The 18,314-nt window shown below is 41.3% G+C and overlaps 1 protein-coding gene across 1 annotated transcript in view; it reads right to left on the bottom strand.

Moving 5' to 3' along the window:
* PPM1H (protein phosphatase, Mg2+/Mn2+ dependent 1H) overlaps nt 1-17,476 on the bottom strand; it is a 260,282-nt gene extending 242,806 nt beyond the window's left edge. The window contains exon 1 of the mRNA XM_047739722.1: nt 16,735-17,476. Within this exon, the coding sequence (XP_047595678.1) occupies nt 16,735-16,979 (245 nt within the window). The 5' untranslated portion in view covers nt 16,980-17,476. The remainder of the gene's footprint in view (nt 1-16,734) is intronic.
* Nucleotides 17,477-18,314: the final 838 nt, after the last annotated feature.

The following is an 18,314-nucleotide window of genomic DNA, read 5'->3' as shown; positions in this document are numbered from 1 at the left end:
TTGTTTTGGAAAACAGGGTTATTTTTCACCAAAAATGAACTGAAATTATAAATATTTTTACATTCTCTCAGTTTTAATTTCCAGCACAGTAAATATCATTTTTATACACAGCTGACAAAAACAAAAGCTCCTCAGGCTCAGCTGAACAACAAACAGCAACGTAGGAATAGAAATTAATGAAATTAAAATTTAATACAGAATGTCTTTATTCTAACTAGTCCATATCAATGCATACGTGACTTTAAATAAGAAGTTACAGGCTTGGAGTTAGAGATGGAAATGGGCCAATTACCTTGGGTGACTTTGAGTTTTTAATTCAAAAGGAAACTGCAAATTTTAGCATAAATTATCCAATCCAGAGATGAACTAAATTTTACTGTGCCTAATTCAATAATGCCTTAGCTTGTGCACAGAGGAAGGATTAATGGGCAGTCGCCTTAGGAATCCACCAAAAATACTCCAAAGTAAAGAAAATAAGGTAGAGAAAAAAAAGCTGAGTAGATGAGGGAAGAGAAAGCACTGATAATGTATTTAGAAACTTCAGTGGGTTTCTGAACGCAGCATCCAGGCAGACAGACTTGCCATTACAGGCCACTCACTCATCTCTACCAAGAAATCTACTTCTTCCAGCAGGCTCAGTTCTTACTGCTTACTTCCAGGTTCAGAGAATACCATACAACACCTCTAATGAACTTTTGAGCAGATGAAATTTTCAAGTATTGCGTTAGCTGTTGTGTTACCGGGAGTTGAGCAGATAATTTGAAATTAGCCTACAGAACAAAGGTGACCTTCTCTTCATCTGAAATAAGAGGAACTATACCGATTATGTCCACCTACTTCAGGTCAATGTAATATATGAGAATTGATGTATATGGATCCTACACTATGTACTACAGAAATTAAAATGTATAGGATAATGCGTGCTCCCTCAAGATTATTCATTAAAATTTGAAGCAATTAAGTTAACCAAGATATGTCACCAATTATCTCTCAAAGGCATGATAGTCAATGAGTGCTTTTAGCTCCGAAGACAGAATCATCGTGCAATTCTTCAGAGTAGTATCTTAAACTAGTCCTTAAGGGTCATTTTTCTAAAAATCAATCCAAAATATGAAAAAGCAGCAATAATATTTCTTAAATCAGTAAGCCTGGCTTACCAAAACCTACTTTGATAAAGGATTTTAAAATAAAGTATATAACATTTTTCAAATACAATTTTCAACCGAAACACTGATCTTTTATTTTTTTTTTTAAGATTTTATTCATTTATTTGACAGATCACAAGCAGGCAGAGAGGCAGGCAGAGAGAGAGGAGGAAGCAGGCTCCCCGTTGAGCAGAGAGCCCGATGCGGGGCTCGATCCCAGGACTCTGAGATCATGACCTGAGCCGAAGGCAGCGGCTTAACCCACTGAGCCACCCAGGCGTCCCAACACTGATCTTTTAAACTATTAAATAATGTCACTAGAAATAGCTGAAAGTCCATTTTGAACATTTTTCCCAGAAAAATATCACCTTTCAAATTATGGCTTAACAAAGATTTATCTAAAAGGAAAATCATCCCAGGTCTTCTAATTATAGTGGGGGGGGGCAGTTACCACCAAGTGGGGGGGGCAGTTACCACCAAGTTACCACCAATTTTTTTTTACCAAAAAAAAATCTGTGACAGAGTATGATATTTATTTAAGTGGACAGTAACTTTATTTACAGTGAAAGAACTACTAATCTGTATGTAGAATCATCCTGTTCTATAAATACAAATGTACTTAAGAGATATACACAAATTATCAGTTGAAGTTAATTATGAATGACAGAATTTATGGATAATTTTTATATTCTTCATAGTGCTTATGAGAATTTGAAAGTGCTACAATGAATGCGTATCAATTCTGCAATGAGAAAAACAAAAGTGTCATTAAAAAAAATTAATTCTATGTTCCTGACTAATCAATGCCTTTTTCCATCTTGGCAGGTTAATAGACAGGTAAAGATGTTTTTAAATTCTTCTCACTCATCAGTGGATGATAAAAATTTTTTGCAAGATACATTTTTGCCCAAGGGTCAAAACTCTGCTAGACAAAAAGGATAATATTCTCAGCACGAGTTTAATTAAACTTGCAGCTGACAAGTATCAGGCCTCTAAGGCAACTTGCAGCCAAGAAAACTATTAAAACATAGTTTTCAACTAGGGAAGGACATCAGGGACTTTGAAATGACATGCTCAAGGAAGGTGTGTCACATCTGAATCCCAGCAAAAAGGATCTTGATATGAATCTGAGCAACCTGATGGAAAACCCAGGGCTGGTGCAGAAGCCAAGCCTGGTGGGAGGGTTTCAGCTTGTGGTCCAGGCTCCTAAAGGATCTGGGAAGGCAGCAAGAGGAAACCTAAATGATTTTAAGCATTAGAGGAAAAAAGAAGCTAATGAAAAATAGACTGAGGGCAATAAGGAGTCACACATGAACCCAAACAAAGGTTAATCCTTTGCTTTAACCGAAATGTTACCAGTTCAATGCCATCATCATCACACCCACCCTTCTTGCTGATTAGAAGATATGATGTTAAAATCCTTCGCAAAGGGATACATCCAAGAAAATAAATCAAAGGGTCCATGATAGTGAGAAGGTGGGGAGCCAGAACTGGAGGGAATCCACAGCTCCTCCAGAGCTCGGTGACACGCCGTGGTGCCTCTGAGGGTGGCAAAGCACCAGGCAGGGCTCCAGGTAGTGTACGAGGCAGGGAAGGGCCAGGTGGTTTCGCCAGCACTGACCAGATAACCTGGAGCACAGGGAAGGGAGGAGAGGCAGGCTTCAACTATGGACCCATGCAATTCCCATCCGATACCTGGATATTTTAAAAATTAAACACCAGCTGCTGTCGTGCGAGTTGCCAACTCTCTTCTCCCCATTTACGGCTGCGCTGAATCACCAGCCCGGCTCTGGACACCTGGTTCTAACAGGGCGGCATGGCCCCATTAGCAATAATCACAGGGAAGGGCGCCAAGAGGCCGGGTAATCTGGCTCCTTGGCTCTACTTTACAGGGTGAATGCCATCCTAAAGGGCTGATAGAATTGCTCTTTGTTTTTCCCACTTATTTTTGAGTTCATTCTCATAGGCTATTTATTTGCAACAAAATATTGTAGTCATTTCCTCTTTTATATTAAAAAAAAATCCTCTTAATACAGTTCTTTCTATACTGATACCAGTTTGGTTCCTTCCCACCCCTCACATCCTCTTATGGGCTATTCATATTCACTGTGCCTTAAAATTTGCATCCTACTCAACAAGGTTGTTCTTTTCTTTTTGCTAGCTGTGTGTTCTAATTTGCCAACATTCAAGAAAGGCATAGAATAGCTACTACCACACCACAGTGGACCACTTAAGTACGGTCATTCGATAATCCACAGCATTTTTATTTTAAAAAAAAAACTGCATCACTAGAGATTATTTTTTCTTCCTACACTCATATGAAAAAGGTCATATGGTAAAGAGGTAGCTTTTTAAAAGAGCTTAAAGGTCTGTTTGTCAACTTACTGAAAGGATAAGAGAGCACACAAACCACTTGATCTCTCTGTCCGCCCCGAGGCCCTGTGATGATTGATGACATTCCCCTATACCTGACTCTAGTCACTGATGCATGCACGCCACAGGACAGTCCCCGCATGAGCCCATGGGGCTGAGGCCCAGCAAAGAAATGCTACACCTGTGCTGGTGGCCTTGTTGACCCCCAAAGTCCACACTAACTTGCAACATTAGCCTTAAAACTTGATTCTGCTTCAGTAAAGAGCCTGGCTAACAGGACTCCCAAGGTAAACTTTAAGAGGGTATCCCTTATAGAACCCGACTCACGATTTGTGCCTCATCATTCAGAATTCCTCAGTATGTTGCCCACTTCTAAGTAGCTATTTATAGTACAACACAAGATTTATTAACTGTAGAAAAATGCCACCACCCAAAATGTACAGACTGGTTTTAAGATTCAAGGTTTCCAAAAACGTTAAAATATGAAAAAGGTACTTTAGAGTGAAGATGGTAATTTGGCAAGATTTGGGCTGCTGTTCTCAGGGCATGTGCCTATACTAAGAAAGTCTATTATACTGAAGAAAACTACTTTTTCTAAAAGACTTTATTTATTTATTTGACAGAGAGAGATCATAAGTAGGCGGGGGGAGGAGGGGGAAGGAAGCTCCCCACTGAGCAGAGAGCCTGATGCAGGGCTGGATCCCAGGACCCTGAGATCATGACCTGAGCCCAAGGCAGAGGCATAACCCACTGAGCCACCCAGGTGCTCTGAGAATTATTTTTTAAAGCTTGGAAAAGCATTCTTTCATGTAAAACTTGATGTGCTAACATACCCTTATCTAATTTAAAGTTACCTGGCGATTAAGGCTTACTAATTTCCTTTATGTAATAAAATATCTTACACCCTTCTGTGACATTTTGTTCACAGGAATATGATGTCTGCATAGGGAAGGATCCGGTTCAGGGATTCCATGACGGTCACCGGGATGGTGGGGCTGCATGAGATTCTGAAGGAACTTGTGTTCTCTCTGAGCCTCATTTTCCTCTTTTATTATACATGGAGAACCTCTGCGGACATTTCAGCGTACTGGCAGGGGCTTAACAGCCATCCAAAGCTATACAGATGTACCTGGTGGCATCATTATTCTCTCTCATAAATACGGAAGCATAAAGTCCACACATAGAGAAAATACAGGTAGGTAAGCACTTAAAGTTTACAGCTTATTAGAGAAAACTAAGTCAGAAACAGTATAACGGAGAAAGCACTACGGATTCACATTCCAGAAGACCCAAGTGATCCCACCACAACAGGTAAAAGGCAATTAGGCAGGTACTTTGATCTGCCTAAGCCTCCAAGTGGACAGTACCTACCTCAGAAGGAAGGAAATCGGCACAATGGAGTCTTTATTCACCAGCAGCAATTTTCAGGCAACATGCTTGTCTTTACAAAACAGACTGCTCCTCCCCGTACTTACCTGCCTGCTTACCGGCTGCCAGAAGGAACGGCGCGAGTTTTAAACAAATTTCCTACTGCTCTAATTAAACAGGAACACAGCAAAGAGGCAGCTCATCTATTTCTCATTTTCGGTTCAACCCCATCTAGAGCTCTCAGGTATGTGAATGCCAAGTGACGACAAGCATGCGGACTGAGGGGTCACTCTCAGGGTGCCAATGGAATAAAAGTTAAATCCGGGTTGGCTCCTCCCACTTGGATGACGAGCCCATTGTTTGGTGGTTTTCTCACCAGAGCCCGTCATAGCTACTAATCCTCCTTTCTGATTTACTGTGGAAAATACCTCAATATCATAAATCAGAGCCACTGGGCTAAAGAGAACATACACTTAAAAATATCAATAATAGGGTTGCCTGGGTGGCTCAGTGGGTTAAAGCCTCTGCCTTGGGCTCAGGTCATGATCTCAGAGTCCTGGGATTGAGTCCCGCATGGGGAAATCTCTGCTCAGCGGGGAGCCTGCTTCCCCCCCCCCCCCCCCCCCCCCCCCCCCCCCCCCCCCCCGCCTCTGCCTGCCTCTCTGCCTACTTGTGATCTCTCTCTCTCTGTCAAATAAATAAATAAAATCTTAAAAATAAATAACAATAATAGACTGATGGCCAGGCAAGTGATGGAGCAAATACAGCAAGACGTACAGAGTAGAATCTGGAGAGTGGCCATATGGGTGCTAAGAGTATAATGGTTTCAACTTTTTTGCATGTTTGAAAATGTTCATAATAAAGTGCTGGGGAAAAACAATTCAAAACTGTAATCACAAGAAGACAGTAGGCCCCACTGGAAAGACCTCGGCCTAGAAGGAATGGCTGAAAGACAGAAAGAAGGGACGTTCTTAGCCTAAGCCCAGGAACTCTCAAAGTTTAAAACTGGAAAGTGTCTTAGGAATCCTCTAGGGCAGGACAAATATGTAGTTTTATGGGTCTGTGAAAAATTGGAAAAATAGCAGTATCATAGCATTTTCAAAAAAGCTAAAAACTGCTCCTTTGCTAAGATTATTAACCTCTACACTTCTGGGCTTTATCTTTTATTTAACGAAATGTTGGCAATAGATATACTGTCTGATAATAGATTTGGCTCCTTGGGTCACCACTTTGTAGTCAAATCTGATTACCTTTCATATCCTCCTCTCCTACCTTGATGTCTAAACCCTTGACCTGCCTTCAGCAAGAATCTCCCTACCCATAATGTCTCCTCTTAGTAATTTTCCACCTACTATGTCCTCTCTCTGCTCATTGGCTATAAATCCCCAGCTGTCTTAGCTGTATTTGGAGTAAAGTCTAATTCCTTTCCCCTATTAAAATGCTCCCATTGCAATAGTCTTGAATAAAGTCTTCCTTACCATTTTAACAAGTGTTAGAATAACTTTTTCTTTACTCATGCCTTTATACAGGTATGTATAAAGGTCTTGAGACTTTCAGGTACAGAGAACCAGGCAGCTAATTACTGTGCTTGCTGGAAATATAGTTTCCTTCTGCTGTTTTACTTAAAGGCTCCAAATGCTGATATTTAAAATTGCCCAGAAGCATTAAGACCTTAAAAATAAAACAAACATCCTTCCTGACCTCCCTTCCCCAATGCTGGCCGCTTTCAACCTTATTACTCCATGATTTCACTTTAATTTCAAAGGATGACACTAAAAGGGGAAAGACTATTGACATAAATTTTCTTGAGGACAATGACTATGTCTTATTATATGTGCTCAAGAATAGGACCAGTACTGGACACATAATAGGAATGCAATGATTTCATTGATTGAATGAAAGAATGGAAGCGGATGGACAGGATTTATTTCTCAAAAAAGGAAAAGTAATTCAAAAATAAATTCAAAGGTTTGAGAGAGGAATCAATCCTCTGTTCAAATCAGACAAATCAGGGAAAACTGTAAAGACAACTATAACAACCAAATGCCTAGAATTAAAATATATCTTCCTTTAAAAATAATTTGTCCTTCCTTCTCAAATTTCCAAATGACAGAAGAGGGAATGCTTCCAAATACATTTTACAAAGCCAGCGCTACCTTGATACCAAAACCAGATAAGGGCACAAGAAAGTTACAGGCCAATATTTCTGATGAACACAGATGCTCAACAAAATATTAGCTAACTGAATTCAACAACACATTAAAAAGTTCACACACCATAATCAAATGGGCTTTATTCCAGGGATGAAAAGATGGTTTAATACATACAAATTGATTAATGTGATACACAGTAACAAAATAAAGGATAAAAATCATGATCTCAATAGATGCATTAAAAAAAGCATTTGACAATATTCAACATCCATTTATGATTTAAAAAAAACCTCACAACAAAGTAGGTAAAGAGCGAATGTAACTCAATGTCATAAAGGCCACATATGACAAGTCCATAGCTAACAACAGTATGCTAACTGGTGCTAGGCTGAAAGTTCTTCCTCTAAGACCAGGAACAAGACAAAAATATCCACTCTCACCACTTTTATTCAACAGCACTGGAAGTCCTAGTTAGAACAATCAGGCAGGAAGAAAAAGAAGGAAAAGGGAAGGGAAAGAAAAGAAAAAGCCATCCCAATTAGAAAACATAAAACTGCAACTACTTGCAGATAACAGGATATCAACAGAACTAAAGACTCCACTATAAAAACTGTTAGACTAGACACATGCAGTAAAGTTACAAGATACAACATCAATATACAAAAATCAGTTGTGTTTCTATCCACTAATAATGAACTATCAGAGAACTTTAGAAAACAATTCCATTTCCAACTATACCAAAAAGAGTAAAATACCTAAAAACAAAATGAACCAAAGAGGTGAAAAGCCTGTTGATGAAAACTATAAAACACTGGTGAAAGAAAGTGAAGGAAGTACAAAGGGAAAATACATATCATGCTCAGGGATTGGGAAAATACTGTTAAAGTGTCCAAAGCAATCTACAGATTCATGTTATCCCTAGTATCAAAATTCCAATAGCATTTTTCACAGAAATAGAACAATCTTAAGATATGTATGGAGCCACAAAAGACCCCAAATGGCCAAACAAATCTTGAGAAAGAAGAACAAAACTGGAGGCATCATGTTTCCTGATTTCAAACTATATTATAAAGCTATGGTAATGAAAACAGCATGGGGCTGACAAAAAAACAGACACATAGATAAATGGAACAGAGAGCCCAGAAATAATCCCATATATTTATGGCCAGTTAATTTATGATGAAGGAGCCAAGAATAACAATTGGGAACAGTCAGTCTCTTCAATAAGTGGTATGGGGAAAACTGGTATGGGAAAAGCCATATTCAAAAGAATGAAAATGGACCAATATCTTACACCATACACAAACATTAACTCAAAATGGATTAAAGACTTAAATGCTAGTTGAAACCATAAAATTCCAAGAAGAAAATATAGGTGGTACATTCTTTAATATAGGTCTTGGCAACAATTTTTTGGTATGACACTAAAAGTTAAGGCAACAAAGGCAAAAAAACAAGTAAGACTATCCAAACTAAAAAGCTTCTACACAGCAAAGGAAACCATCAATACAATAAAATGAAAGGCAACCTGCTGAATGGAGGAAAATATCTGCAAACAATATACCTTGTAAGGTGTTAGTATCCAAAATATATTAAAAAAAATAACTCATCCAACTCAAAAACCAAAAAAGTCTGATTTTTTAAATGGAAGGAGAACCTGAATAGACATTTTTCCAAAGACAACAAACAGATGGCTAACAGGAACATGAAAAGGTACCCAACATCCCTAATCCTCAGGGATATGCAAACTAAAACCACGATGCCATATCAGCTTACACCTGTTAGAATGGCTATTATCACAAGGACAAGAAATAACAAGCATTAGTTAGGATGTGGGAAAAAAGGAACTCTTGTGCACTATGGGTGGGAATGTAAATTGATATGCTATGGGAAACAGTACGAGCTTCCTCAAAAAATTAAAATATAACTAACCTAGGATCCACCAATTCCACTTCTAGGTATTTACCCAAAGGAAACGAAAACACTAACTCAAAAAGATACATGCGCCCTCATGTTCACTGCAGCATTATTTACAATAGGTAAGACACGGAAACAGGTGCACCTGGGTGGCTCAGTGGGTTAAAGCCTCTGCCTTCGGCTCAGGTCATGATCCCAGGGTCCTGGGATCCAGCCCTGCATCGGGCTATCTGCTCAGCAGGGAGCCTGCTTCCCTTCCTCTCTCTCTCTCTCTGCCTACTTGTGATCTCTGTCAAATAAATAAATAAAATCTTTAAAAAAAAAAAAAGACATGGAAACCTCAGTGCCCAATGATAGATGAATGGATAAAGAAAATTGTGTATGTACCTATATACATCACATACATACCTTATATTCTTATACATCATATAAATATATAGATAAGATATATGTGATATATATAGATATATACACACAATGGAATATTATTTGGTCATAAAAATAGGAAATCCTGCCATTTGTGACAGCATGGATGGACCCTGAGGACATATGTTATGCGAAATAAGTCAAAGACAAATGCTATATGATCTCACTTCTATGTGTCTTTTTTTTTTTTTTAAGATTTATTTACTTGAGAGAGAGAGAGAGAATGAAAGTGAGAGAGAGCATGAGAGGGGAAAAGGTCAGAAGGAGAAGCTGACTCCCCGTGGAGCCAGGAGCCCGATGCAGGACTCGATCCTAGGACTCCAGGATCATGACCTGAGCCAAAGGCAGTTGCTTAACCAACTGAGCTACCCCTATGTGTGTAAATCTTAAAACAAAAACCAAATTCATAAAGATAACAGATTGGTGAATGGTTGGGTGTGTGTGTGTGTGTGTGTGTGTGTGCACAAAATGGGTTAAGGTAGTCAAAAGGTACAAGCTTTCAGTTATAAAATATGTCCTGCAGATGTAATGTATAGCATGGTGACTATAGTTAATAATATTGTATTGAATATCTGAAAGTTGCCAAAACTAAATCTTAAAAGCTCTCATCTCTCTCTCTCTCACACACACACATCTTAACTCCGTGTGGTGATGGATGTTAACCAGACTTATTATGATCATTTCACAATATATACATATATGGAATCATTTTACGACACAACTGAAACTAATACTATGTCCATCATAGGTCAATGAGAAATCGTCCTCAATAATATATTTTTAGGAGTTCCTGGGTGGCTCAGTTAAGCATCTGCCTTGGGCTCAGGTCACGATCTCAGGGTCCTGGGATCTGGCCCCACACAGGGCTCCCTGCTTGTGGGAAGACTGCTTCTCCCTCTCCTCTCCACTTGTTCTCTCTCTCAAATAAATAAATAAAAATCTTTAAAATTTTTTTAAAAATGATATAGTTTTAGAAAACAATTCTAGTATGCAATCAGTTTTATCAGTCGGTATTGCAGTGTCAGGAAGTACTGTGTGGTGGGAAAGTATCAGAGACGTGTACCTAACTGGGGATGCAACACAGGATAAATACAACCTCAGAATGCTTAAATCTTCTGTCAGAAGCATCACTAGTCTTTGAAGGAAGTTGATCCAGTTTCTTAAGAGATAGCCCAGAAGCTCCACGCCTGAGGGGAAGACTTCATTATAATGTTAAATCTGAAAAAGGGGGTGGGGGGGGAGTGGGGGGATGTGGTCACTGGGTGAGGGCATTAAGGAGGGCACGTGATGTAATGAGCACTGGGCATTATATGCAACTGATAAATTACTGAACTTGACATCTGAAACTACTGATACGCTATACATTAACTGTTGAATTTAAATTAAAAAGTTAAAATAAAAAAAATCTGAAAAGGGGAGGAGAGCTTAACTGCCTGCTTTAAAATAGGAAATTAATACCTTCTGCAGGCTACCAGAATGGTAGGTGAAATGTTTTAGGTTACTCTGAACTTTTAACTATTCTGCAAACAAGTGCTATGGAGAGTTTTGTGAAATAAGACACACCCCTCCACAGTCCATTTCTTTTTATCTTTATGCAAGAAGTGGAGAACTTTCAAGATTTTTCCATTGCCCAGTTAAACAGGAAGCTCCAAGGCAGGAGCTCTGCTAAGAGGTGTAAAAGAGATGGGTGTGCTAGAGGAGGTTCGAAGGGAAAAAGAAAGGCCAGGGGATTTCTGAGCTTCAGGTCAAGAGAGAAATAGTGGTTTCTCTGTCATCACAGCTGCACAGCCAACCAATGTGATTTATTGGTAATTGTTCATTAATGCCAATAACTAGGGAGACAGAACAGCCTACAGATTCCAAAACAAATCTAAATACTTATACTTATTTGATGGATTTAAACAACATTATTTCATCATAATTTTGAATATTGTGTGACACAAAGAACTTAAAAGTAGCTTTTTTTTTTGGTGCCCATGTCTGGGTCACTTTTATAAGAAAAGTATTAGAAAAAGAAAAGAATCACATAGTTATAGCTATAACCTAAGTAAAATTCTGCTGTAATTATTTCTTTCTGCACAAGTAAAAATCTGTCATTGACAAAATGTGAATAGGATGCTTTCATACAGACTATTCCATGTTCTCTGGTATTTTCCACTGCCAGAGTTGCGGGCACAAACCCCATATCCACTTGTATCTCTCAGTCCAGCTGATCACTGGTGAGAGAAAGGTTGGACAAACTGGACAAGAGAAAGTCAAATGGGCTCCCAACCCATTAAAAACTGAACCAAGTTCTAGGTCCCAGAAGCACGGGGACCACTTGGGGGGTATTTAAAGTTGTAGAGAGAGAAAGGAAGTAGTTGCCCTGTGGGGTCTCTGGGTCAGATGTTGTTTTCCATAGCCTCTCTCCAAGCAGTTCTAACAGTCTCAATCCATAATTTCAAAACCAAACTAAAAATAAAACTTGCTAATGCAGGTTTGTTTTACGATTTTAGCTCTGTGGATGTTATCTGTAACTGTAATGCTTTACAGAGCCTTACAACCGAGCATATAGCCCTTGAAATCTTCAGCCATAATAGAAAGCTTTTTGAAGGGCCAGGAAATTCCACTCAGCCCAATGCCAATAAATACTGAATGAATAAGTAAGGGTCTTCAGTCTCTGGATCCTTGAGTCTTATAAGGACTGCTTAAGCGAATTCTCTAGGTACACAACCTATACAAAATCTCTTCTTGAAAAGGATTAGCAGTAAGTGGCTAAAAAATAGAACATCTCTCAATGTTTCTGCCCTCCAAAAGGTCAGCACTAGAGTTCAACTCTCCTCTAATGCCTCATTCACCAAGTGATGACAATTCTTCTTCTGGGGAAGGCATAAAAAGTAGCTCCCTCTCTGGAAATGTAAGCAAACCACTTCTGATTCAGGTCTTGAGTCATTAGCATCCCCCTTGTCCCCATTCTCTGAGCAATCTTCCTACCAATTCCATCCCTCTCAGGTACCTTCTAAAACAAAGGGAATTCCTCCTTCCAGGAGATACTGTGCAAAGGGCAGTATTACTCATAGCAGCCTAGACCCTACAGGTCTCTCTCTCCCCTTCCCTATTTCAGCCATTTTGCCCATTCAGGATGTGTTTTTGCAGGAAGAGTAAGTATAGTTCAAGGTTTGAGGAAGCGGTACAGTACTTCTGACAGAGGGCTGTGGCAAGATAACACCAGTGGTTAATCTTGGGTACAAATGAATGCATCATAGTTTATTACACTGTAAGGAGGCAGTTCGGTGGTGTGGGCTCTGGAATCATGCTTGGGTTCAAATACAGGCTCTGCTAAGGTCATAGGACTCTGGGAAAGTTGCATAACCATTCAGTGCCTCTGCATTCTAATATATATATATATATATATATATATATATATATATTCTATTTTATAGAAAAAATATATATTTCTATTTTATAGAAAATATATATATTCTATTGTATAGAAAAAATATATTTTTTTATTTTATAGAATTTTTTTCACTCTGAAAAGTCATTTACTTACATAATGACAGTAATAATATTTATAAGTAATATAAAATCACAGTAAGATTTAAATGAATACTGGAGAATAAAATACTATTTTAAAACAAAATGAATAACATAGTACCATATATTGCATTAACTTTATGTTAAAACTTATTACAGTTTTTTCACTATTATGATTTATGTCATGTCCATTCTTGGAAAATACTGTAGGAAGCCTATTAACTTTTTAAAAAATGTTTAATTTATATGTAATCAAGTGTCACCAAATTAAGTTCACTGCATTGCTAAAATTAATAGTAGTTTTTTTTTATTTAAGAGAATCTTATGGATATTCAGATTTGCCATCAGTCATCACCAAATTTGCCTTTTTTCAGTTTAAAAATTATATTCATTTTTTTTTTAGGGGCGCCTGGGTGGCTCAGTGGGTTAAGCCGCTGCCTTCGGCTCAGGTCATGATCCCAGGTCCTGGGTTCGAGCCCCACATCGGGCTTTCTGCTCAGCAGGGAGCCTGCTTCCTCCTCTCTCTCTGCCTGCCTCTCTGCCTACTTGTGATTTCTCTCTGTCAAATAAATAAATAAAATCTTTAAAAAAAAAAATAAAAATTATATTCATTTTTAATCTTTATTTTATAGAATATTTCTATAAAATATTCTATTTTATAGAAAAAATATGTATTTCTATTATATAGAAATATATATATGTGTGTATGTATATATATATATATATGTATATATATATATATATATTCTATTTTATAGAAAAATACAAATGTTACTGCCTACCTTACAGGGTTGTTGTGAGAATCAAATGACAGGATACAAATCTGGATAGAGTGAAATCGCTAGACAGTACGCACCAACTTTGTTAGCTATTATTAGCACCATGTATATATTTTAAAAGAATGAGGTAATTCTCTATGTACTGACTTGGAATAAAGTCCATGACACTGTTTTTCTGAAAATGCTACAGAATAACATACTTAGTAGGAGTCTATCTTGGAAAGAAAAAAAGAAACACATGATACATATTGATAAGTGCATCCAAATAAGTCTAGAAAGGCACACACACCACTCAACACTAAATCACAGTCATAAACCCCAGGGAATGCATGTATGTATGTATGTATGTATGTGTGTGTGTGTGTGTGTGTGTTTGGTGGCGGGGAGGTTTCCTATATTTGTATAAGTACAGGTCTTTGCTTGAATTCACAAGTTCGTACTGATGTAGGTAATACTGGGGTCCAGAGCTGATGACCAATAGGAAATTCTTGAGACATCTTCAGTGCAAAATGGTGGTTTTACTAAAGCACAGGGACAGGACCCATGGGCAGAAAGGGCTGCACTGGGATTGTGAGGGTTGGCGATTATGTCCTTTCAAGTTGGGAGGGGGTTCGGGATAGTGTAAATCTCTAAGGAATTTTGGAAACAAGTTTCCAGGAAGGATTAGCTATTGTTAGAGAAAGGTCATCTATTACAGTCTAATAAAACCTTAGTCATGAGACCCTACGGATGTGTATCAGTGGGCCATATGCTGGGGGGATGACTGCTAACATGTATCTTGGGGAATAGAGATAAAGGAATTTCCAAAGGAATTTTTATGTTAAAGTAGACTTACAGGATCCTGGGTAGTTGGACTAAGATCGCCTCTTGCCCTTAGTTAAGCGTCGACATCGAGGCAGTTGAGTCTTCTAAAGGAAGGTCACTGCCTGTTTCAAGGACTTGTCAATAGACTGTAAGCAGCAAGGAAATTTAACTTTTTCTTTTGCCTTTGTTTCCCACATCATGTACTATGTATATAACCAATTTTTAAAATTAAACATTTTACAGTGGGCTTTCTAACCTTCAATTTGAACATTTCTCACTTCCAGGTCTAGAAAAAGGTGAACTTCTTGGAGATAAGGAAATGGAGGCCCACCTAGGAGGAGGGAGAGCCTTGTAGTCCCATCTATCCCATCTACAGGTCTCATTTCAGATTCCCTTACAGTCTCTAAAGTCCTTGGCACATTATGCGCCTGCCATAGGATCCAAACATTCTGAATCCGGTTGTTTTATTCCCCTTTCCTTTTCTTCCCGTTTGAGGCCTTTCTTCTATTGCGACCATGTAGCTTTGACATGTGTTTTAACATCTTCCTTCCTCTCAGAACTTTCTCACCATTTGCTTGTCATTCTGTCCCTCAGACTGGTGCCCCTGCCTTGGGAAACCCACCAGAGTGACAAATAGCCAGAGTGACAACTAGCCAGGTAGTTCGGGGTTTTGGGCAGGCACACAATTGTAGGATGAGTGGAATATTTTGCTTGCCACGCTTCTAAATGAGCTTTTAAGCTTTTTTTTTTTTTTTTTTTTTTTTAATCTCATTCAAGAAATGGTGTTTGGTATGTTTGGGCACTTTTTCTTTACACAGGTGCTCATTTCTGCTTTGGCTTTCTTCTCCTGGAAGTTACAATGCTATCTCGTACCTCCCCCCACACGACGTTCTCTACCATACTTGTCCTTTATTAGGAGTTAATTTTTGTTTTAGCACCCGGCGTGCTCACTAGTCTTCTCACCATTTTTCACACTCCTGTCGCCTATCCCTATTCACGTTTTCTATTAAAATCCAGGGAGAAAAGATCATATGGTGAAAAGGGAAGGAAAAAAGGAATTCCAAATTCTAGTTAGGGCGTCTTCCCTGCCGTCTTTCGCACCGGAACCCGGCACTTCGCGAACCATATCTGCCCCGGGGTATCCGGGCCACCAGAAAAGGGTCAGCATCAAAGCGCCCAGGCGTCGGGAGAGCGGATTGGTTCCCGGGCGAACCAATCAGCGAGCGATGCTGTTCGCGGATCGGGGAGGGCCAAGATTATAGAGCGGATGGAGTTAAAGGAAAAGGGCCAGGTGTGCCAGGCACCCGCGTTCTGCGTGCGCTTGTGCACCCATCGGGTCATTGTTAAGCCTGGATCTCTGATCTCCTAAATTCCACCCTCCGAATTTCCCATTTCATAACGCTGAGTAGGGTGAAAAATATCACGTATCCTACCATTCATAAGAGGGTCATTAATAGTCAATGGCGGAGAAGCTGGGGGTCGGGGTTGGGTGGGGGGAGGCCATTAAAACCCTTCTCCTTTCCCAGTTCCTTTCCAGATCGACAACCTAACTGAATCAGTTCTTGAAATAGTAAATCACTCAAACGTTCGCTTAATCGCCAAAGCTGATTACCAAAATGCTATCGTTAGACACCCGAAATAAGTTCCCCCTCCCCGTGGGTTGGGGGAAACAGCACGGACATTTACCGAACGCTCAGGCTTTTACTACCTGCTAAAGGAGAAGGGAGCGAGCTCTTAGGCTAAGTCAGAGAAACTGAGCCCTTCTGAAATTTGCAACCTCGCACACGGACGCCCCCCACCACCACCACCGCCCAAGCGCAGCTACAGCTCCTCGCGACTTTACCCCACAAACTTCATGCGGAGGCGCAAAGATTTGGGGGAGGGTGGGCGCTGATACCAGATTTGCCTGCTGTGCTTCAAACTTCACCAGAGCTCTTCTACGCACTTTCTTCCCAAGTGTCACAGCCCCCGGACTCACGGACCGGTTCAATCTTAGCTTTCCCACGGTCCTGCGCTGCCACCCACTATCCACCACCATACCCGGGCTGGAGACGCTGCGTCCTTGGGGATGGGGGAAGGGGGATTTGGGGAAGAGGGGAAGGGCCAGTGTAAAGTAAAGAGGTCCCCGCTGAGGCCTGGATGCCGGCAGCCCCTGCAGGGCCCTGGGGCCGAGGAAGGAGAGAGGAGGGCTGGAACCTTGCGGGGAAGGGCCGCGAGGAGAGCAGGGGGCGCCGCCGGTGTCGCTACACTCACTCTGCGTAGCCAGTGGCCCAGGGCAGCCGCCGGGTCTCCTTGAGGATGAGGATGGGGCGGGCGATGTGGTCTGCGCTGCACTCCACCTCGTCCTGAGACAGCCCCAGGAACTCCGGCCGCCCATAGGGGAAGCGCAGGGGCAGGTCCGAGCCTCCACAGCCGCCGCCGCTGTGCTCGGAGCCTGAGCTGCCAGCCATGATGCCGCCCATGAAATTGGCCACGGCAGATTTCACTCGAGTGAGCATATTACTCCGGCGTCCTGCAGCAGCGGTGCGAGCAGGAGGCAGCGGGGGCCCGACGAGGCGCAGCGCGGGGCATGCAGGCTGCGGCGGGCGCCGGGCGCACGGGCAGCCGGGCCGCTGGGGCGAGCCGCGCGGCTCCCGGAGCCTAATGCTGCAGGGGGCCGGGCCCCGGCCTCCCGCGCTCCGTGCCGCCGCCGCCGCCGCCTCCCCAGGCTACACTTCCGCAACGGAGCGGCATGGAGCGCGCCGGCGGGGCCCGGAGAGACGCCGCGCGCTCCGGGAGCGGCTGGGCGACGGCAGCAGGTCCCTTCCCCGCCCTCTGCGCTCGGCTTCTGCGTGAGCGGAACTGAGCCCACCCGGCGAGCCAGCAGAGCCGGCGCGGCTGCTGCCACAGCTACCGCCGCCGTCGAGTCATGTGATAATCAGGCTGCAAGGGCTCGGGCGGCTGCGGTGGCCGGAGCTCAGCCCCTCCCCTGCCGGCCCAAGCGCCGCTCGCACCGGGATCGTGACCTCCTGGGGGAGGGGGAGCCGGGCTAGGTCCGTACCTGGCTGAGGGGATGGGGGCGCTGTGAGCCCAAGGCCGCATACAGGTGTTAGGGGAGGTCACGTGGAGCCGGGCAAAGCCAGTTGAGGAATCCACTCTCTGAGGAGTGCTTGCCTACGCCTTCGGGGAAAGGAAACTTCGGGAGCCCAAGGGGAAAGGGGAGACAAGTGGAATCTTGGTGGGGCGAGTCCACGGTGCGATGGCAGTGGAAATGAGAAACACCTGGTATAAAAGACTTCAGAGCTGAAACAAAAAAACCTCAAGGTTTGCATAAGAATTATTGAAAGTTTTCTCCTAGGCATTTTTAGAATTACTTTTTAAAAATTTTTATTACCACCACAAGCATCTTTATCTGCAGACAAGCTCTGGTTTGAACCCAGAATAAGCTAATGGAAAGAAAACAAAAGGGCTGTAAGTTAGATACACGCCCTGTTTTACCTAGTACTTAACTATTAAATAGATTATACAAGCATGTTCCTCCAACATAACAACAAAAATATCTTTTTGAAGCTTATTCTGTTTACTATTGAGACATTTAATGTAGACTATTTTCTTAAACAGAAAAATGTCTGAAAAGCCAACTAATGAATGTGTTTTATCAGAGGTGACATTTGTTAAATATTGGCTTAATTTTTTTTTTTGCAAGAAAGCTATATCCTGTTCATGTTTACTTATTCTGTATCCTGTTCCCATGTTTACCTACCATTTAATTTGCCAAGATTCTGTGTTACTGGTGGAGTTACACATTCTGAACAACTCACTTAGAGTTCAGGAGGGAATACAGACCTTCATTC

This window comes from Lutra lutra, chromosome 8 (genome assembly GCF_902655055.1).
Source record: "Lutra lutra chromosome 8, mLutLut1.2, whole genome shotgun sequence".
Taxonomy (NCBI): domain Eukaryota; kingdom Metazoa; phylum Chordata; class Mammalia; order Carnivora; family Mustelidae; genus Lutra; species Lutra lutra.
This window is presented reverse-complemented; position numbering and strand designations above follow the sequence as displayed.